The sequence below is a fragment of the Salvia hispanica genome, chromosome 3, assembly GCF_029641045.1.
Source record: "Salvia hispanica isolate PSC_SH4W2 chromosome 3, Shi_PSC_v1, whole genome shotgun sequence".
NCBI classification, from domain to species: Eukaryota; Viridiplantae; Streptophyta; class Magnoliopsida; order Lamiales; family Lamiaceae; genus Salvia; species Salvia hispanica.
The window spans coordinates 36,992,261-37,013,982 of record NC_142694.1 but is presented as its reverse complement, the minus strand read 5'-3'; the positions used below and the strand labels follow the sequence as shown (position 1 = coordinate 37,013,982).

General features: G+C 36.1%; 3 protein-coding genes across 3 annotated transcripts; all 3 read right to left on the bottom strand.

The window, feature by feature from the left end:
- Positions 1 to 4,036: 4,036 nt before the first annotated feature.
- LOC125209549 (small COPII coat GTPase SAR1A-like) lies at positions 4,037 to 5,537 on the bottom strand. The gene is made up of 3 exons (XM_048109150.2): positions 5,314 to 5,537; positions 5,099 to 5,230; positions 4,037 to 4,485 (listed from the first exon to the last, which is right to left on the bottom strand). Exons 1-3 carry the CDS (start codon positions 5,440 to 5,442, stop codon positions 4,162 to 4,164), a joined length of 585 nt encoding a protein of 194 aa, XP_047965107.1. The 5' UTR covers positions 5,443 to 5,537; the 3' UTR covers positions 4,037 to 4,161.
- A 384-nt stretch (positions 5,538 to 5,921) lies between these two features.
- LOC125211571 (DNA replication licensing factor MCM7-like) lies at positions 5,922 to 11,342 on the bottom strand. Its single transcript, XM_048111429.2, has 15 exons — positions 11,245 to 11,342; positions 11,094 to 11,161; positions 10,942 to 11,001; positions 10,633 to 10,856; positions 10,092 to 10,269; positions 9,882 to 10,004; positions 9,713 to 9,802; positions 9,027 to 9,169; positions 8,279 to 8,456; positions 7,903 to 8,094; positions 7,650 to 7,822; positions 7,276 to 7,479; positions 6,896 to 7,061; positions 6,405 to 6,626; positions 5,922 to 6,177 (listed from the first exon to the last, which is right to left on the bottom strand). Exons 1-15 carry the CDS (start codon positions 11,273 to 11,275, stop codon positions 6,073 to 6,075), a joined length of 2,157 nt encoding a protein of 718 aa, XP_047967386.1. The 5' UTR covers positions 11,276 to 11,342; the 3' UTR covers positions 5,922 to 6,072.
- A 623-nt stretch (positions 11,343 to 11,965) lies between these two features.
- LOC125214823 (Vps51/Vps67 family (components of vesicular transport) protein) lies at positions 11,966 to 20,479 on the bottom strand. Its single transcript, XM_048115988.2, has 20 exons — positions 20,061 to 20,479; positions 19,135 to 19,274; positions 18,899 to 18,953; positions 18,305 to 18,412; positions 18,117 to 18,215; positions 17,896 to 17,973; positions 17,216 to 17,293; positions 16,620 to 16,763; positions 16,247 to 16,347; positions 16,073 to 16,140; positions 15,489 to 15,562; positions 15,287 to 15,353; positions 14,891 to 15,009; positions 13,977 to 14,243; positions 13,785 to 13,889; positions 13,382 to 13,453; positions 13,244 to 13,294; positions 12,804 to 13,037; positions 12,533 to 12,709; positions 11,966 to 12,410 (listed from the first exon to the last, which is right to left on the bottom strand). The coding sequence occupies exons 1-20, from the start codon at positions 20,244 to 20,246 to the stop codon at positions 12,285 to 12,287; spliced, it is 2,349 nt and encodes a 782-aa protein (XP_047971945.1). The 5' UTR covers positions 20,247 to 20,479; the 3' UTR covers positions 11,966 to 12,284.
- Positions 20,480 to 21,722: the final 1,243 nt, after the last annotated feature.

Sequence of the window (21,722 nt, the reverse complement as noted above, 5' to 3'; positions counted from 1 at the left end):
CTCAAATCCATTTTAATATAAATATTATTAAATAAGATTATGAATTTTACTTCTAACCATTTATATTAAATTTAAATTTACAAGAGCATTCTCTAGTAGTACCATTTTTATTCACAAAAGTTAAAAACTTGATTTGGATTTGTTTTAGCATAAATCTAATTATAAGTATATTTTTTACTCAAGAATTTAAAATACGATTAGTTTTGGAGTACCATTGGAGCTAATTCTCATCTATATTTTGGGTCTTAGTGCATCATTGGGGATTGTCTTATACTCCCTCTATACGCGAATATGAGTCTCATTTCTATCCGGCACGGGGTTTTAAGAAATGTTAAGAAAAGTGAGAGGAAGAAAGTTAGTGGAATATGGGTCCCTCTTGTATATATTAGTTTTAAATGATATGTGAGTGGAATGAGTTAGTGGAATGTGGGGCCTCTTACCATTTATATTAATAATGAACCGGGAATCCTATTCGTGGAAGGACTAAAATGACAAAACGAGACTCCTATTCGCGGACAGAGGGAGTATACTTCATCCATCTGCCATTAATTGGTTGTGATTGACTTGACTTGGATTTTTAAAAATGAAATGGAAAGTAAATGGAAAAAATTACTGGAAAATGAGTCATATTGTTATACTCCATATTATTAATTTCACAATAAAATGTGAGTGAAATAAGTTAATAGAATTTGAGATTCATTAGCAAAAGTAATTGTTCACGGACGAATGAAATAACAAATTGGGATGACTTATGGCGAATGAATGGAGTATGTATCTCATTTTTTACATGACATAAGTTTTAAGAAGTGTAATGTAAAGTGAGCAGTAGAGAGAATTGTGTCCTATTTTTATATGTAAAAGATAAGTGAAAAAGTCAATAAAGTGTGAGGTTCATTACCGAAAATAATAAAAATAAAATGAAAAAGGAGTAATTGAAAAGAGAGATACAAAAAAATAAAATAAAATAGACACGTAATAAAAGGTAGAGATGGAGCAAGTATGACATTTTACTATATTGCCAATGCCATCTTGGAACCAAAACAAGAATTATTCAAGGTTCGGTTTGATGGCAAGGGAGTGAGTTGGTATATTTGCAAAAGGAAACGTAATCACATTAATACGTATTTTATATGCAATTAACCCTAAAATTTTTAAGACTAGTATATTTCAATCTCACATTTAAGGAATTTTTAATGTGATTTCGCAAAGAATGCACATGCACGCACCAATCCCCCATTTGTTAAGAATAAATTCTCTTCAACAAATAAGAATGATTAACCCCATTTGTGAAGAATAAATTCTCTTCAAGAAATAAGAATGATTAACGAATTATTCAAATAAAAAAATACTAGTCAATTTATATTTAATTGCGAGCCCCGAGTCAATTTTTTTTATCCACCAACTAATGCTCTTATGACATGATCCTTATTTAGGGGAGAATACCATTATAAAATTGTAATTTTATATGAAAATTCCGTTAGCAAGATAATTGAATACAATAAAATTCACATTCTCTAGACATGTTGGTGCACGAGGAGGCAATTGAGTATGCGAACTACTAATAAATTAGAAACAATAACGATTGAGGCCATAAATTAGAAATAGATAAGAGTTTCCTAAAAATAAATTTTAATAAGTGAGAAACTTTGGTGGGAAGGAATGATGGATCACGGGCAGCAAAGTCAACAATATATTTTGGAATATTCTCACAAAATTCAACAACAATGCTTTATTATGGGGTGAATTGAAATTTGGGTCCCTTTGATTGGAAGTTAAGTGTCACGAAAATAGACAATAGTCAATATACTTGGACCTCAAATTAAAAAATAATAGTAGGAGCAATAATTTAATGTGTTATGTTTTACTCGGTTCAATAGATAGAGTACAATTTTTTCTTTAGCATATTAGTAATTTATTAGGATTGCATATTTTAGAATAAGGGAATATAATTTATTAAAATTCTAATTTTTAATAATGATACTCTCTATCAAATATCAATGAGTAGTGAGCGGAATTTATTGAATCGGTTTTCATTGAGTCCCGAACCTGAATAAAGCTCTTGTGAGAGTGCGCATTCACTTTGAAAGAATTGGGCAATTTTTGGTCTAATTGGACCAATTCTTGTGTTCACCTTCCACTAATTACTTGTTGGGGGTCTTACAATTGAGGTGAAGTCCGCACTATTTATGCCAATTGAGGAAGAATTGAAATCTTGCAAAATAGGTAAGATTTGGTTGTGTATTAAAAAGTGCACCAAGAAATGGACTTGATTTTACATATTTGCCCCACTTTTTCTCCTTTTCACATTTTCACTTGGAGGGATAAATTTATCAATTCATAATTCTATTAAGTCAAAGTCTTTATTTTATACTCCATAATATTTGGATCAATTCTTGGGCCAATTCTAGTATACTAAACAAGGGAAAACATAATTATATATGTGGCCAATTATAGCTTAGCTCAGTTCTTGGAATAATTAATTCTTCCAAATCTTAGAAGTGGAATTAGTTCAAAGTGAACTATAATAAATAATTTTTGCAGTGCAGTTTAAGTAATTAGGAATTTAGTAGTAGTACAAATTTAGAACGAAGCCACATTATGACTATCCATGAGTCGATATATTTACAATTTTCGATTCAATGTTAACTAATTTTATTACATTGTCCTTGTAGTGATAAAATGCAGGTTCGTATTAAGTTTATTAAAATTATAAAATAATTCATGTATAACTTTAATTTAAATTTTGAAAAACAAGGGAAGAGAGAATCCGAAAAAGTTAGGCTAATATAGTAGTATAAAAAAAGGAAAATGAGATGGCTAATAATTTGAAGTATCCACTAACTATAATTAATATTTCAATGTACTAATATACTAATTAATATACTTAAGTGTGGGTATATTTTAACGTCTATGGAGTACTAATCACTGTGGGTGCAGATTCAGTTGTTAAATGGCATTGTTGTATAGTTGATATTCTAGTGTCCTAGACTTGTACACTTTGAGGAACCACACCATTCAACCCTAACTTGGTGGTTAAACTCTTTGAGGTTACAAGTGTCATTTAGATTTATAATTGTCCCATCAACAAACTTATCAGCATAGTTCCCATTTATCGTACCAGGGTTAGGTCCAGTCACATTTATCGAACCCAGTCGTTGTTGAGTTAGATTCATGGCTTGCACCACTCATTACAAATTTATCCGAACAATACTTGTTATTTTTACAAAATCTTGAATCCCACTGTCACAATCCACTCTTTGCTCTTGAATCCTTGATGCTTCTCAATGTTAATGTTGCACACTCATGGTGGATGGAACGAGTAATTAGAAGCAGTGGGTACCAATGTTAATGTTGTAACACCAACGTGGTCTTTAAAATTTCTGTTTATTTATCCGATAAAAAAGAGGACGGACACTCCAAAATAGTAAGGCAAGTCAGAAAAACTGACTAAATCACCTCATGAATCGCTTCTATAACTAAGCCAATCTACTACCTTGCCAGAAATCTCATTTAGAACTAGCACGGCCCTAAAACGACATCGTTTCCCTCTCTTCTCACCGCCACCTAGCTCAACACCAACATCTCCAATGAAGATGGTGAACTTTGCCTGCCCTTCAAGTTTCCTCACCTTTCATCACAGATAACCATGCAGGACATTTCAACTTTCAAGCATCAGTTCGAATGCAGAACACACATTAACAATCCCCAGAGGTCATACATCCCATTTTTCCATGACTATTAATTTAAACCCCACAACATCAACATAAACTTGTGTTAGTGAGGCAACTGACACTCCTTAAAAGCTCTCGCATTCAATAGAATGACATAAGGAACTCAACAAACATTATTTTTATGAGCTGCACATCAGGCAAAGATTCAAACAGAAGATAACAATGTTTCCAGAAACAGTCACAAAGATATGATATGTATATATATCCATTTATCTAGCACCACCTCCTCATAGACAGCCAAATTTCAGATAAGGATTGTACAGAGAAGACGCATACGTTGTAACAACTATCAAATCAAACCAACCTGAAAGAAATTAATACTCTACCATTTAAATTTTTTTATCTTTTCGATGAGGAGCAGTTCTTCCCATCTTCTTCAAGAAATAAGAGTTATGGGCAATACCCATTAGACATTTACATGGTAACAACTCTAATTAATATATTGTGAGACCCATTTGAAACCATCACCATAGCCCATTTTGCGCACAATGCTGCACATGAAGACCTCAAGAGGGCGGCGCACATTACTATCTTCAAGATTAACCTTCCCTTTTCCAGTTGTCACACCATCCAAGCCAAGGTGATAACGCAATTCTTCTTCAGATGCAGCATATGGTATGTCAATCTTGTTTCCCAGAACGAGAAATGGGACAGTGGCAAGGGCCTCATCAGAAAGTAGTGCATCAAGTTCTTTCTTCGATTCTGCAAAACGCTCCTTGTCATAGGCGTCCACTAAGTAAACTACAGCATCAACCTGCAGAGCACCATAAGACACAATTATTATTATATAATAATATATCTCATTAGGTTTTAAAGTGCTTGAATCGAATATTGACGATAAGAATATTCTTTATGAAGTTTAGCACTTCCTTAGGTGATAATCTGATCAAATAGCCTGTAATTGAAAAATATATTTAGATTCACTTATAATTTGAGATTCATATGTTTCCCTTGTCAAACTTCATGACTGGATACATTTTGAAGAATAGTTTCAATTTTTCACCCCATCACAACTTATGGCTTATATATATTGATCAGACTGCAATAAATATGAGTAGTCCAATCTCATTAACAAGTCTTGCACTCAGTTGGTCTCATAATTTTCACTGTACATGTGTTGAGGTGCTAAAGGATCTAAGCTTCATAAATTCATCTACTGCACGATATTTGAATCACTCAAACCATGAAAACAACAAGTCAATCTAAATCCAAACATGACTTGAAGAATTCCAGGAACACAGATGAAACTTTAGAAACAATCCCTAATTTCTAGCAAAACATTCTATATCGTCGAGAAGATGGCAAAACAAATATCACAGCAGCGTATTCAAAAACACAATCAGAAAAATAGACCGAATAAAATCTACCTTAGCGTAATAGTCCTTCCAGACTCTACGAGCGATCTGATGACCTCCTAAATCGAAAGCTTTGAACTTAATTTTGCCAATACTGAGCTCCTCCGACGTCGGATACTGCGTCGGCTGATGCTGCACTAATCTCTGAACGAAACCACGCTTCCATCATCAGGATCCATTAATCAAATCAATTAATTAAAAATTAAAAAAAGAGGAGGAAAGAAGACCTCATCCTTGAGCATGTGGAGGAGCGTGGTTTTTCCGGCATTATCGAGGCCGAGGAACAAGATCTTAGCCTCCTTCTGCCATAAACCAAGAGATGCCAAAACGCCGTAAAACCAGTCCAAGAGAAACATGGGCGATCGGCGGCGGCGGATCTGGTTTGATTGAGGCGGAGAAATTGATAGTGACGGACGGTGGAGGAATGGAATTTGGGGAATTTAAAACGAGTATTTATTTTAAATATAAATTGCGTGGATTTTATGGCTCAGGTGTGACGTGTCCCTTCTATTAGGACTGAGCCACGTAACCACCGCCTCTCTTTTTAACCAAATTAATATAATTGGAATTGGGATTGCATTTGATCTTTAAAATGAGTAGTTATCAGTTGAATGAAATTATGAAATCATGATAACATTTTTAACGAATTGCTATAACTTTATCGAAATATCATAATAGCACTTATGCTGAGGCTATGGTAGTGGGCCCACAATTTGTTAGCATTAACAACATCACCTTCACATGTGCGAAATATATAGTGGACAAAATAAAATTGTAACAATTTTTTAAATTGTCAAAATTTGGGAAAATGTAACTACACACAGTACATGAATGATTAATCAGAATAATTTCTATTAGAGAAAAAGATTGAATAACATTAATAGAACAATCAGCAAATAATTCAAGCATCTACAGTTTAAGTTATCTAGCTAAGCTTTCCGTCTATGGCAACAGCATATTATATGTGACACTATGCATCACTTCAGCTAGGCATCAATGAAGCGAATGTCGAAGGTGTTAGGATGGATCTGCCACACGTTTAAGGCCGCGTATTCCTCTAAGCATTCTTTGAGTTGGGCTTCGCTGTATCCCTGGTTTAACCGAGATTCAGGCAATCAGATATCCAGCATAAAACACCATAGATTTGAAGCATTCCAGCAGTATGAGTTTAGATAAGTGAAATGCATAGTTTCTATTTCTCATAAATCAATTCACTTACTGCAATGAATGATTAATCAGAATAAAGTTCAGACTAAAGGTGTCACTGGCAACTTGTCAAAAAAGGAACAAAAATGGGATGGCTCTTGGAGAGACTGACCTTTCTTGAGATCCAGTTGAGCGCATGGGCATAGCTTACGTCCGTTTTGTTAGCTCTTGCAGCCTCATCACGTAAGATTGAATAGATATCAGATATTGCATCCAGACCAGACCGTTGGCGGTCATCTGAATACAATGAGAACTTTGACATGTGCATTAATCTGAGAGCCTCATCCACATCACTCTGAGATACGTTGTCAGAGAATCTGAGTCTTGCCAGAGCCTGAAGAAACAAAAGTACCATCTGCCATGTTAGAGATTATGTGTGAAACTAAGAGACTGACATTTTTTTAATATTGTAAACAATAAATTAATATTGGGAAACAAAGATTGTTTGGAAGGTTGAAAACTTTGTTTTATTAAGCCACAAAACAAGATGAAAAGAATATGTTGTCTGATTGATAGTATTCTGTAGAAGGAATCAATCATGAGCAAATCTATTCCAAATATTCCCCTTCTTACAATATTTCAGCATCCAATAAAGTAACTTACAGCTGATATCCTCAGAATACTGAGAAGAGTTCTGATAGTTGTATACGTGTGTGGAGCGTTTGATTTTGCTTCTTCCTGCCTGATAGTTGAATATGCACTAGCTATATATTCCTCCAACTCCCTTGGTACAGCAGGAGACAGTTTTCGTGCAGCTGAAATATATGCCCTGATAATCACAAGGCATTTGGTTAACATGAGAAAACAACTAACTTTTAATAGATATCGAACACATTGACGACCCTGCATCCTAATTTACACACAATATGGTTTGCGAACTTTAGCTCAAGGCGAGTAACTAACACAACTTATTTTTCATATTTACCACAAACTTGACTGGAGAAATGAGAACCATCTCCAACAGTGAAGTTACTGCTACTTACCTAAGGAGAGATGGCTCAAGAGGAGTGAACCCAAGATCTGGCGATTCTTTTGCTTGGTGTACATGGAGAACATGCCGAGCCATTTCAAGATCAGTATCCATATCTGCTCGGTCTAAGATCAACCACAGAAGATCAAACCTTGACAGAAGAGCTGGAGGAAGATTAATATTCTCAGCAGGTGATCTCCTCAGATCATATCTACCCCTGCAACACAAGAAAGTTATGTTGTGAAACATCAAAGTTAACATCTGGAAGACCTCACACTTAACTATTAGAAACCACTTGATGATTATAGTTCCATATTAACTATTGAACTAACTTAAATAGATCCAATTGTGAAATACAAACTGCATTGAGTTTACAAAAATAGGTACCAGGCAGGATTAGCAGCAGCAAGAACAGCAGTTCGTGCATTCAAGGATGTAGTGATTCCAGCTTTAGCAATGCTAACTGTTTGCTGTTCCATTACTTCGTGTATTGCTGTACGATCAGATTCCTCCATTTTGTCAAACTCGTCAATGGCACAAATACCCATATCCGCAAGTACCTGATAGATATGGTGGTTAGTATAACTGTGCAATGTTAGAAAGAGATATCCCAATGGTTTCAATGAAAAAACATCCTCACCAGAGCTCCACCTTCCAAAACCATTTCATTTGTCACTGGATCCTTCATAACAGCTGCAGTCAGACCAACTCCACTACTTCCCTTGCCAGTTGTGTACACACCTCTTGGTGCAACATTGATTATGTGTTTCAGAAGCTGACTTTTTGCAACACCGGGATCACCCATCAAACATATGTGTAGGTCTCCTCTAATCTGCATTGTATATGAGGGAACTCCATTTTACTTAAGTATGATAAAGCAAAAATAACTTAAAATTATGCAGACATGATACAGATTCTAAAATATATTGGTGAGCTAGGAGATTCATACATCCAAGTGAATCGTTGGAACATCATAGAAGTTCAGACGGAGCAAAGGGAATCTATACAGGTAGTACCTTCATCCCATCTTTTAATTTTCGATGAGGAGCACCGACTAGGAGAAGAAGAAGTGCCTTCTTAATATCTTCATGTCCAAAAATTTCAGGGGCTAATGATCGTGAGAGTTTGTTATAGATATCACCATCCTCAGATAACCGAGCAATCTGCTCCTCCTCCTCCCCTCTAAGATTATAGCTGCATTTAGAAGATCAAATCAACAATAAGGTTGTCATATTGTGGTCACTAGAAATTTAACTCAAGAGTTGAACAAATGGAACTCCACAAAATTCCTCTGTACAAACTGGTAAGAATGATTCGTAAAATATCCGGTAAGCTAGTTGCTTTTTAATTAGATGATTATATAAGTTCCTTGTTGAACCCAGAATCAGGAGTGAATCTTATAGAAGAAAAAATTAAAACATTGAATTGCTCTACTTACTTGTTTCCATTAACAATGAATGAAGGTGGCATGATTTTATATTAAAAAAAAATAACAAAACTCTGTCAATGTCCATTTTGGTTTACTAACCATAATTTTATATAAAAAATAACACAAATTTTAAAAACTCTGTAACTACACTGTATTAGCTGTACAAAACCTATATGTGCAAACAAAAATAATGATTGGCTATTTAACTTAGCTATTATAAAGTGATTTTATTTTAATAACTTCAGTACATGCATGTGGGAAATTACTCAGAGCTAATACCTTACATTATTGGACATGGAAATTTATGGAATTGATGCATATCTACGAAAACTTACTCTTCATATTTTTTCTTGAAGTGGGTGACGGACATTGCATCCAAGTAAGTATCAGCAATTAAGCCAGCTCGCATTGCCCTAAACCCAACATACGGAATTGGGAGAAATATTCCTGACAACTCTACAACATCACCAGGAGAAACCTGAAGTATTATAGATATTATTAAATGTAAAGGTTAATAAGGTTGTGAAAAACAAAACAAAACATAACTGAAACAAAAGTAAAGCTCAAGAGAAGGATAACATTGAAAAAGAGGCAAAAGGGAAATCATATGGCCAAATATATCAAATTGAGCTTTAATACATAGGGAGAACAGATTCTTATACAAATGGGTCTTAGAACTTGTACACCGGGAGAAAAATCCGATAGGTGCGATTCAAATAGCCTAGGTACTCATGCCTGTGCCATTTTATATTAAAAGATGCCACGGCATGAATATGCACTTTGAAGTCTGAAACACTTTACAAGACATCAATGAGCATCAGCTCTCACATTTTTTTCCCAAGTTTACTAGTGAAAGTTTCAAAGAACCTAGGTACTCATGTCTGTGTCAGCTGTCATAAAAGATCCCAAGAAACATATGGCACAAATAGACAAATCCTGTACAGCATGTTCCCAAAGCAAGGCTTACTACTATTACAATGCATATCTGCTAAAAGTAGTTTTTAAATTTTTAATCACTAACCTTTCTAGTAAGCTCTCCTCTAAAATGCACCGTCATTGATCGAGGAATGTGACCTTTCGGAACATGTTCAGCTAGTTCTTGCATTTTGGCCTGAAAAGTATATTAGAAAGTTTAAGGGAAGATATACTTTCAGAGGGGTCTTGAGCATAAGCCACAATGAAATGCAAACCTCCTGAAACTTCAAAAATTTCGATGCTCTGAGTTGGGGAATGAGCTTCCCTTTTGCATGGTTTGTTTTGCATTGTTCAGAAACACAATCAAATAGAGGCATAAATACTCGAGCAGTAACTTCCTGTCTCACATGTAACAATATGGTTATCAACTAAATGAGTCAAAAGGATGACAGAACTCATAATCAATTGGGAACCAAAGATAAAACCTGATAGATTTCAAATCCACACCCCTCACATGTGTAGACAGCAACCTGCATTAGCGGTTTGACATCTGAACATCGTGTCACAATGCCAGATATCCTTACAAGCTGACCAATATATGAAGCTTTAACCTCCCTTATCGTGAATGGCCTCCCTTTTGGAGATGCCTTCACATAAACTTCGCTGATATAACAAAGACAAAATGTTACTTCCACAGTTCCACCATTCCTTACAAATTAGCAGACAAGTAAAACTCTCCATTCTTCTTTTTCTTCTTTTGGACTCCATAACTACCAAAATGTGACGACACTAGACACCGAAACACTATTAAAAACGCAGAAGATGCAAATTGGCGCTAACCCAACATTGTTTCAAAATATCCCAAATTACTGCATTCAACCAACCATTTTCTGCTGTCATAATTGGTATGCCATTAAACTACAGGTACAATGTTTTGACATCAACTACAAATCAGCAGTGCTAACAGATTAATTAAATTAAAGCAAATAGTCAAGCATCAAATACAACGTGATCCACAAAACTTACTAAAATCTTTTAATTTCAGGAGGCATCTTCTTTTGGGGATCAGAAGCTCCACCGGAGTCATTTTCGTCGACAACCCTCTGACTCATAAAAACGTCATCTTCGTCATCCGGAAGCACCTCAGTTGGTTCTGGCAGCAGCTCATCAATTGCATCGGCAAATATCCCTATATATCGCCGTGTGTTTTCAGTGACGCGCCGGAGAAATTCCTCATCCAAATCCTTGTACTAAATTTTTCCAAACCAAACCCTAAAGTCAGAGCTACTGCACCTAAATTAATCGGACTAACATACTAAGATCATAAAATTTTACATTGAGTAGATCTTCAAGCTCGATCTGGACGAGCTTACTCTTCCGATTCGCTACATCTTGCTGGAAAGATAGCAAAACGAATTTGTCAATTAAAAATGGGGGAGGTGTGATAATCAATTCATTAATGCAGTGAAGAAGCAGGGAAATCTCACAAGGATGCCCAAATATTTGGCTTCGCCGCTCGCATCTGCAAAGTTAGCAAGGAAATCCTTCGCGATTTCTGCAATTCAGAATGAGATCTAACATTAATAGGCAAAAACAAATAGAGGCACGAAAATGCTAAGACGTCCGCGGTTGGCTTGCCTCTATCTTGCTTGAAGTCAAATTCGTTCATTGCGGCAACGCCCGCGTTTGCCCGATTGTGCGTGTAGAGAGAGTGAGAGTGACAGTGATGAGCAGTTGGATATTGGCGGCAAATGAAGAGGAGGCAGAAATATAGGGTGGAAGTTTTGGCGGGAAAAGAGAGAGAGCGCTGCAAATTGCAGATAGGTCCTCAAGAGTTTCTTATAATTGCATTTTGAAAGCCTTGGATTTCTGGAAATTACAAATCGGTGATGCTGTTGTAAAAATATGGGATAATTTCATGATTTATACAAATGTTTTTATTTTGTTTTATATTAATACAAAAAAATTAAATTTTGTATAAATAATACAAAAAAATTTACCACTTTTAATGTGTACAAACATGAAACAAAGATTGGAATTTTCCGTACATATACGTAATGCATTAAAATGATACACAAATATTTATTTTTATATTACTACGCAAACTTCAAACTTTTTATATCAACATAAAACAACGAAACATTTTGTATAACGGGTGTAATTAACCCTAAAAATTGTAGGTATTTTAATCTGCAAAACTTTTTCACTTACAACTTTTTGACTGCTACATTCGATGCAATTTGACTGAAATTATTTGTTGTGAGATAATTGGGGACAAATGCTATATAGTTCACTGTTTTCAAATTGATTTTTTAAGCCGAGGGGCAAGACCAAAATTTAACAAAACTGCAATATACCCTTATTAATTAAAGCGTGAGTCTCTCTTCAAGCAAGTGACTGGATCAATGGAGTGATTCCATGATTAGTAACAAGTGATTCTGTTATCAGCTGATTTTGCTACATCACATTCATATCAGATAGGATAAAGATCCCAAAGGCTTACAAAAACTGGTTTTTTCTCAAATGTAGAAACGACATCCCCACTCCTCCGACAACCATCTGAGCTGCCTATAATCTTTCTATGGCCTCGGCCGGGAATAGCCCGGTGTGACTCATTTACAAAAAAATCTCAAGTCTTCACGTAGTAGAACCAACAGCAGAGGGCTCGTGTTACTTTCCTACTTTGATTTTTCATCTCCACCTTGCTCGGAAGTCTTTGCTAGCTTTGCTTGAACTAGTCTGTCCATCACAGGAGGCTCCAGAGGATTTGCATCCAGACAGCGTTCTGCACTGCTTACTATCACCTGTTAATCACACCACATCGACATTCTAATTTATGTTGCGCAATCAAAATACAAAATAACAATCCGGCTATTCATTGAAAACTCTAGCCATTTCCAAGAGAAATTGACGATGGCACACTTACCTCATCTAGCAAGAAATCAACAGCAGCTTCATCTTCAGTTATGTCCTTTAAAGTAGTCCTCAAAAAGTGAATGTCCAATTGAATCTGTTGAAATCCGCTTCGGTTAAAGGTTTGGAGCCTGACAAACTCTTGGAAGCTCTTCAAGGAAAGTTTAACTATTGTTGTTACGACAGATTCCTGCAAATCATAGTAAATATCAATACACCATTGATCAGTTATTCATTCAAAGAATGATAAATCACAAGCTCATACTAGAAAAAAGTGTCTCAACCTGTGTGTGCTCGACTTTTGTGAAGATTTCCATCTTTTGCTTAAACAATTTTGCTAGATGGCTCTCCAGAAGCTGGCTTCTAGCCTTCTGAGTATTTGACCTGGTCAGTAGTCGGTCATCCCTCAGAGGATTGCTGCGTGAAGAAGTAGTGCTTCCATTGCTATTGTTACGACGATGCTTGTGAGTGACGCCCTCGGGCAGAATTTGCTTTACTTCAGACCTTATTTCATCGAGCTTATGGATGATATCAAAAAATATCAATTCAAAATTAATTTATAGTAATATAAAATACAGAATGGATAACAGAAGTGAAAGAAAAAAGGATAGATATGCCCATAAGTCTCGTGGCAATGATGTAACTCAACTTTGTATTTCAAATCTTCAAGAAAACAGGAACAAATAAATACTACAAGAATAAAACATCTAGTTGGACTTATTACCTCTTGCCGAAGTAAATCCACAAACATATGCACTTCTCTGGGTTCTTTATGCTGCAGAAACACGTGAGAGGTTAAATACTCAGCTAGATCAGCTGTTGAAGTAAGGATGAAATAAAATTAAGCAATGGTTTCAATTACCTTCACCCAATTTGGGGCTGCAAACCTCTTCTTCAATAGAACTGATATTTTCTGAGTTCTCATCTTTATGTACTGAAAAGTGTAGTAACGGTCATTAAGAACTAATGCAGTTAATGAGCTACTTATTCCGACAAGAACAGCAGAATGCATTCATCAAGACTAGCAATAAAATATACAAAAGCATTATCCATCATTGAGGAACATTCATCCAAATTCAGGCAAGCACTACCAACCACTCAAACAAGAATAGATGAAATTAGGTGTGCGTGAGTTGGCCAAGCGGAAAAAGTCTCAGGTTCGAGTCCTTTGTTGCGCAGCCTTTATATTTAAATTCATTTACCATCAAAAAAAGAATAGATAAAATCAAAAGCTTTACTTGAAGGTTTAGATCAAGAATACTCACAAGGTGCAAGAAACTTTCCCCAGATGACCGAAAGATGCGACAAATTTCAGCGGGATCAGTTGCGAGGCCAAGGACCCCACCACCAGCAGAAAGTGAAGCTAGTTCCTGCAGATTTGATTTGGGTGTCAGATACAATTCAAACCTGTACAGACATATTAACAGGATTCTGGGTTGGGGGGATCAGCTCCCTGCCTCTGTGATTCTGGGGATGGCAGTTTGTTCGATATAAAGAGTTAACTGTGCTAGTACAAGAACAAGCCCAGCAGATATTTTTTCTCCTTGCGTCTCCTCTATCAAATGAACATCTTGAAATGCTGTAATTTTCTTTCCGGAGAGCAAGAGGAAATAGCCATCAAGCTTTCTGAAGAAACCTTGGAACCCTTCATTGACCCAGCCGATTGTTAAGTCTCTCAACTTGAGCAGTAACTCTGGGTTTTCATCAAGCAGCAGCCTGAAGTCCTGCAACAAAAGTATATAGTGATCATGAAGCAGCACTACATGACAAAAGCCACTGATGGCTGCATTAGTGTGATCATCTTCTTTTGTTATATCAGAAACCACATGAACATATTAATATTGTTATTTTATGATTTTAATATTTCAAAGATAAAGCTCTGCTCCTGATACACCAAGAGCACAAGAATTCTATTCAAACTGATTGCTTGTGCCCACTTTCAATCGTAGAAAATCAAGCTTCTAAACCATGGACTACAATATATTATTCGTCCATTATTTAAAATCCATTAAGGGACATGTGAACGTAAAGTGTAACATCAGAAAATGATGAGGCTGGTGTTAAGGTGGAATTGAAGAAGAAACATATAACCAGCTCAAATACCTATTTTGGAGTCTGTCTGCATATTTATTTCCCATATACAGTAATATTTACAAGTTTGAATAAAAAAAGAATCCAAATCCAGAAAACCAATTGAAATTTAAAAGGGATGAACAAGCTTAACATGTGTGAAATAAATTTCACATGATTCAACTGATCCTTCCTTTAAGAGACACACAGATGGCAAAGAATCAAACCAGTTCATGTAGTAAACTTTACATAATGGAAACTGTACAAGGGAGCAATGATCTATCCAGGAATTTATCTTTACCATTAAGGCATCCATACTGCCTTGGATCACTGACTTTTTGCTGGCTTCAAGGGCTGCACGCAACGGATACTCTTCCTCCATCTCTTCTTTTACTGTAAATTGGTATTTCTTTAGGGTGTCTGGTAGATAAAAAGAAGCAAAGTGAGCATCGACAACTAAAATTTCACAATGGAGTTGTCTCGAAAACCTTGCAAGGTCGTTAGAGTAGGACAAATTAGCTTTCATATTTTCATTAAGTGTATAGTTTAACTGTGACCAGTGAAATAGAAATTTGAGCCATCTGGAATGACTATCAAATACAAATGTATCTGAAATTCATACATAAAATGTTCAGGTATTCCTGTGAAATTAAATGAGATTTGGTGTATACTATAACATGGTACAGAGTCTACAAACCTGCGATATTCATCAAAAGCCGACTAAATGTGCTGCAGGTGTAATCTTTGATGGCAACACGAGCATGCTGGAAAAAATGTTAACTAGTTTATTGTGCAAAATAAACTGAGGTTGAGAATGCAATGTAGGTACTAGGTAGATAGCTGGTAGGAGCAGACATAATTTTCTCTTGTACAATGCCATTCAACAAAAATGTCATTACCTGCAAAGCAAAATCTGGCAGGGAAGCTTCAGGTAGCACTTCATCCATAAGAAGCACATCAGTCCAGATAATGCCTGGAGAAATACAAAAAGCCAAAAATAGATGGAATCATATAACCAGCCTTTATTCATTCCGTCTATCATCTTAGCCTCTTGAGAGGTATGCCATATGTGGCCAACTGATACAGATGTCACATACACAAATATTTATGCCAAAAAATGAGTTCTCATTACAAGTTTAGAGTAATAACAGGCCCATAATGATTGCTTCTTTAACTATTACAAGTCTACATCTGGAGCTGGTCAGCCTAAATGACAACTTCATACTCGAGCATATTTTAAATATATTAATCCTCTCTATATAAGTCACGGTTGCATGGCTTCATAAAACTGTGAAATATTTCTTAACGCCACATCCAGAGTATCATTATAGCTACACTTTCTTCCACCCCATGTAATGTAGTATATGGTGGATTGAGAGAATTAGAGCCAGATAAATAACTCTGAATTATAATTTTTTTAAAAAAATAATGAAAAACCAGTGACCACAATAAACAGTGATATATGGTGGATAATGTTACTTACGGAGCATTGCCAAAAGATCTGCAGATCGGACATGCTTCTTGATTTGTTGATTAATAGCTTCAAAATGCCTGATGTTTAGGTTTAAAGTCTAATCTCAGAGCAAATATGAGAACTTAACACAAATCATAACACAAAAAATGTACAATAGCAAAATTATCATAAAAGCAGCTGTACTTCTTAACGAGGTCTTGTCCGAGATTACATAGCTGTGGTTCCGAATGCAAGAATATAGCTTTATAAGCCCGAATGGCTTCCGCAAATTCATGAACTGATGCCTGAAAGTAAACATAATTTGTAATCTAAATGATGATACTTGAAGCCTACATATCTAAACTTTTGTATTAGTTGAAACTGATTCAAGTGCACGTGGAGAAAAACAAACTGTGAAGAATGGTGACTATTCAATTACTCTGATTTCTTTAAGTACATTGCTTAAAGCAGGCGCCTATATAAAATATGATGAATGTAATTTGCAACCCAACTGTTGAAGAATCATTTGTGTTTCAAAACTTGCATAAGCAAACTCAAAGTTGCCAATTCCTCTCACCTCATGTGTGGTAGTAGAAGCAGAATTTGGGTTAGTAGACTCGTCAACATTAACGGGCACATTTGTTAACTCCTTGTATTCCAGATCAAGGTCCACAAGAAACTGCTTCAACTTCTCAAACAATTTAACCTTCAGATTTTCAACCTATTCACCAAAAGGTGAAAAACAATTAGCAAAAGATTATTGACATCATGGGTTGACTACTATAGAACATTCACATACTTTCTCTGCAAGACACAAACCTATCGCAGCCTTATAATCCAAGAAACACCAATACTAAAAAAACCCATTTTCTAGGAGTAATTTGTAATGCATGGGACAGTGTGTCACTAATTAGAATATGTTATCAAGAAACAAAACCTTCAGATACGAACCAGAATAACAATTAACAAAAGATTATTGATATTAAAAGAAGAATAGCATGAAGTTCATATAATTTCACCACATGACCAGCAACCCAAAATATAAAACAGTAAATTCCCAGAAAGACCTACATTAAAAACCTTATTTGCTTAGTTTGTAATGCATTGCACATAGTGCATCAGAAGTTAGAACATGTTACTGAGATTTGAGAAACAAAAGCTTTGGATACAAACCGGAAAGTCCAACTTCTTAAGAAGTATGACAGCCTCAGCTCTTGCTTGTATTGATTCAGAATCTGAGAAAACTAAACCCTGAAAGAAACACTCAGACTTAAAATGTGATTGATACAGAGAGAGAGAGAGAGAGAGAGAGAGAGAAAGGGTGAGGGACGGAAACCCTTTAGCACAAAGCAACTCTTACCTTGCATTTTTACCCCTTTTAATAAGCAGTCTACAATTAGTGATGCAGCATATGTTCATTTCTACTGTAAAAAGGTTACATGTAGCTTCCCAGTATGCATACTAATACTAAAGAGATCAAATTAGGCCATTAGCGGAAACTAATATTCCTAAATCTTCCAAACCTAATTCTTTCACCATTAAAAATTTTAACCAATCCTGGTGATACTACTCATCTTTCAGTGAGATATAAATGTGTGAGAAAGGGCAAACATGTGAGACTGGAAAATGTCTTCTGTACTTTGTCGAAGGCAGGGACTATTCAACTACCAATAAATGATCTACACTGCTGTGTTGGTGAACCAGAAATACTACCGAGGCTTAAATATTTAGGGTCTGAGAGTGAACGAAGGCATCGTCACCCCCCGCAAGGATTACAAAGTGAGAAACTCCACAAACTCCACAATAGTGAAGATAGCTGCGGGAAAAAAAAAAAAAAAAAAAAGAGGACATGCCTGCAAGTTTTTTATAATTACTGACACCGCTTCTTCTGAAGCGCGTTTACAGTCCAGAAAGGAAGAATCCCCATATGCCTGATGATAGTAAGGAGAGGTCAGAGATAGGGCAGTTACTGATGAAATGCAGAGTTCAGTTATGCAGAGTTATGCAACAGAATGTGAATATATACAGATTCACAGAAAATTCAAAGGCATGATAGACGATGTAAGGAAAAGACCTTGAAGATTGGAGTGGCCCCTGTATAAAACTTTACTGCATCAGCATAGGCCTCTGACTTGATACACTTCTGAAGTCTTGTAGGTAGATCATAAATAAACTGCTCTACCAACAAAATATAACATCTTTGTAATTCTTGCATGACCAACCAAGTATACAGGTATCTGAGAAACATAACAACTCTAGTACCTGAACTTTTCGAAGCAGATTGCGTGTGCGGTGCAACTTCTCTATATGTTCTCTCTTTTCGAAAAGAGAAGTATTGACTCCATCGCTCCTAGATTGCACGGATGTTATCTGGAAAATTAACAAGTGAATCTCTGATATAATTTGGGGTTAATTGCAAAAGTATTTACCACATTAAGGTTTTTTGCATTTTAATCATATTTTCTTTATTTTGGTAATAACGGAAAAAACCTCCAATCAGTTGCAATTCGTTGTCGGCCTCTAAATTCAGCAAAATTAGAGTGAAACTAAACCGAAACTAGCCGCCTAGCAATCCAATGGTGCACCAGTTCAGATGTCATGTTGTCATGAATGGGGGGGGGGGGAGAGGTCAGTTTCAGTCTAATTTTGCTGAAAGCAGGGGACATAAACAGAAATGCAACAAATTAAGTTAGTTATCTGCATTGCTAAAATATTATATGCTATATGTGATTAAATTGCAAAAATAACTACTGCCATGAATTTTCTAGTTACTGATCTTTATTTTTGATACAATACAATTGTTTTGATCCGCAAAGTTCTATTTGTCAGAAACCAAAACGAATCTATACCAAACACCTTTTCCAGAAGCTGTTCCATGTTTGTCTCCATGCCAACAATATTATTTTTCATCCTAGAAACATGGAAATAATTAGGTTGACCTGACAGATTATCATATAGATAAAAGTAAGAATAAAAAAGTTCAATACAAGTTAAGACAAATGAAGAAATTGTGTGGACCGTGCTCTTGTGCATGAGGATGTTCACAAACAAAAAAAATAACTTAGAATAGTTCTTCTAATAAGAAAAGTTACTTCTTTATTGTATCTGTTGCACTGATGAATTTGTTGTAGTTCTCATACACCAACATTTGAAGGTCAGTGTCTAGATTTTTAATCTCTGCAGCCATTTCCACATGCTTCTGAAGAAGACCCTCCAGGCTTGACTTTTGTACCTACATAATCAGTCACGAAAATAAGTTAAGGGAAACAACATATAGACAAAAGCCTCCATATTTTAGCAGATTCAAGAAAGCAGGTTCCTTCTCATCCGTGAGTGAGCAAAAAACACAAAATATACACTGAATATGAATTTCTACATTGGCAAAATGCTATGAGCAATCCAGTCTGGCCATTAGTTTTTCTTTTTTTGGCATCTGATAGACATTTGGAAGCAACAGAAATGGAGAAACTGGTTGAAATTTTTGAATAAAAGTCTTGGTCCCCATAATAAAGCCCACATACATGTTTCTCACACATAACAGATCCTAAATACTACAGTACATTTTTTATATCAACCCATGGTTAAGTATCCTATATCGTTTATCTATCTTGTGTCATTTATCTTATATCAGCATCCAACCAACAATATCATGTAATATTTCCAGCTTATATAATCTACAGAAAGAAGTTTTGTAAATGATGTTGAATGCATGATTAAATTGTAGCAGAACGGTCACAGCACCAGTCCTATGGTCACTACTTAAGTTTAACCATACTCCACAAAATTAGCTGTTCCTTCCAACCAATTTTGAGATGGCCAATACACATACCCCTCAACTTAAGTCGTCTATATTCCCTCAACTAAGCATCATTCATAAAATTGCACAAAACACGCAATGTAACAATTTCATAACCAGCGCACCACTCAATTACTCGTGGAACAAGCAAAAAATAAAGAAATTCACAACCAATCACGGGTAACATCACAAAATTATTGAAAATTGAAGCGAGGAACGCACGAGGAGATTCATGTACTGATCTGCGTCGAATGAGGTGGTGTTGATGGTGTCGAGCGTGGCGAATCTAGAAACAGTGTTGTGCGGCGGCGATCCAGGAATGGATTGATCGGGAGTGTAGAAACTGGAGAGCAGATCTCTCATTCGCTTGGCCTTGTCGTCCATCGGCAGTGCTCCTTCCACCTCCATATTTTGTCGCAGTTCAGCTACTGCTTTCTGCGATTTGTGTGACTTGCGTTGATCGGAGGAAGAGAGAGATTTGGAAGTCCAGATGCAGACGCGGTGAAATTAAGCATTCAATTCATTATTTTCTCTTCGTCTCTGTTTCTCCAGCGCAGAAATTTACAAATTAAAATTTGATATTTTTGCTATAAAAAATTAGCCACAAATTTTAACTACAGATCCATCTTCCACTACGATAATCATTGTTAATCCTTCCTTCCAGGATTGTGATCAATTTGAGAACTTTTAGCCCAATAGAACTGAGATTTATTTTCAGCCACTCATTTTTATTAAATGAGTGGTCCAGCATTTGCCGCATGAAATTTATTTTAAGATTAATTAATTATGAAAGGGCATAATTGTAATTTCATGTTTTAATGGAAAGAGAGGAGAATCCCTCCCTGCCAGTCTTGTTTATCCCCACCACCGAAGCTTCTCTGGCTAGCAAATTATCAAATTCATCGCACTTCTATGAATTTCTTCGCCAATTCGGGGTTTTGATTTTCAATTTCGTCGCGGATGGACGATACATAATATTAATTTCGCCGCTGCTGATTTTGCTCGCATCCTTCGCTCTTTGTCGCTGCTCCTTCACGTGATCCACCACGTGCCCCAATAGCGCCGCCTTGTCAATCTACATTGATCGGAATCGATCAATTCAGTGAGAATTTTTATTCAATTTTGCTTTGATTTTAGTTTTGATTTTGATTTGATTCGAGATTTGGGGATGAGTTTGAGGAGAGTGGAGAGCTGAGTGTTGATTCTGTCTCCGCGGCGTTTCTCGGCTTCGTTTTGGCTTCTGGAGGCAGAGGCGGCTCGGTCGGCGGCGGCGGGATGGAGGTGTTAGGTTTGGTATACTGAAAAGCATGTTTCGAGCAAGTTTCGCGCGAATAGAATCTTGCTTGTATACGTAAAACTCTACAATCCACTTTTAACCCGATTCAGTATTATTCGAGCAGTCTCGCACGAATAGAATCACTATTATTATTACATTGTGTTTGCTTGTGCATTTATAAGATATTTTACAAACATTTAAATGCATAAAAAGTAAACAAAGTCTAAGTCTTTTGCTTAGTAGACCGGTTGTGGGCGTCGTCCACTTTAAGGTAACACGGTCAGATCTATACAATGCTTTGCAAAAGAAAAAGAAGAATTTCACAACCTAGATAGACTTTGGCTACCTATCGTGAAAGGTTGCAATGTCAGTCCGCATATTTCTAAGCCTTACTGTAATAAGATGACATTGGTGTGGTATAGCACTGAACGGATCTAACAGCAAGACGTGTCTTTATGCTATCTACTGAAAGACTAGGTCTTGATAAAATACTATTTCTTAATCTACATATGTTAGCATTGAGCATACGATATTGATTATGCACTACTTTGACTTATCAAATGGTGCGGGTTTTTCGCAACCCAATAATCCTGATATATTGGGTAGTG

Excerpts from the sequence above, each read along its gene's own strand:
- LOC125214823 (XM_048115988.2), bottom strand. The coding sequence starts at position 20,246 with ATGGAGGTGGAAGGAGCACTGCCGATGGACGACAAGGCCAAGCGAATG. Across the intron at positions 19,275-20,060 it reads ATCAGTACATGAATCTCCTC|GTACAAAAGTCAAGCCTGGA; the intron begins GTGCGTTCCTCG and ends CTGATTATGTAG. Across the intron at positions 13,890-13,976 it reads CCATCCCCAGAATCACAGAG|GAACTAGCTTCACTTTCTGC; the intron begins GCAGGGAGCTGA and ends TCAAATCTGCAG.
- LOC125211571 (XM_048111429.2), bottom strand. The coding sequence starts at position 11,275 with ATGAACGAATTTGACTTCAAGCAAGATAGAG. Across the intron at positions 10,857-10,941 it reads AGCTTGAAGATCTACTCAAT|TACAAGGATTTGGATGAGGA; the intron begins GTAAAATTTTAT and ends GGAAAAATTTAG. Across the intron at positions 7,823-7,902 it reads TTTTGGAAGGTGGAGCTCTG|GTACTTGCGGATATGGGTAT; the intron begins GTGAGGATGTTT and ends CATATCTATCAG.
- LOC125209549 (XM_048109150.2), bottom strand. The coding sequence starts at position 5,442 with ATGTTTCTCTTGGACTGGTTTTACGGCGTTTTGGCATCTCTTGGTTTA. Across the intron at positions 5,231-5,313 it reads TCCACATGCTCAAGGATGAG|AGATTAGTGCAGCATCAGCC; the intron begins GTCTTCTTTCCT and ends GGTTTCGTTCAG. Across the intron at positions 4,486-5,098 it reads GGAAGGACTATTACGCTAAG|GTTGATGCTGTAGTTTACTT; the intron begins GTAGATTTTATT and ends GGTGCTCTGCAG.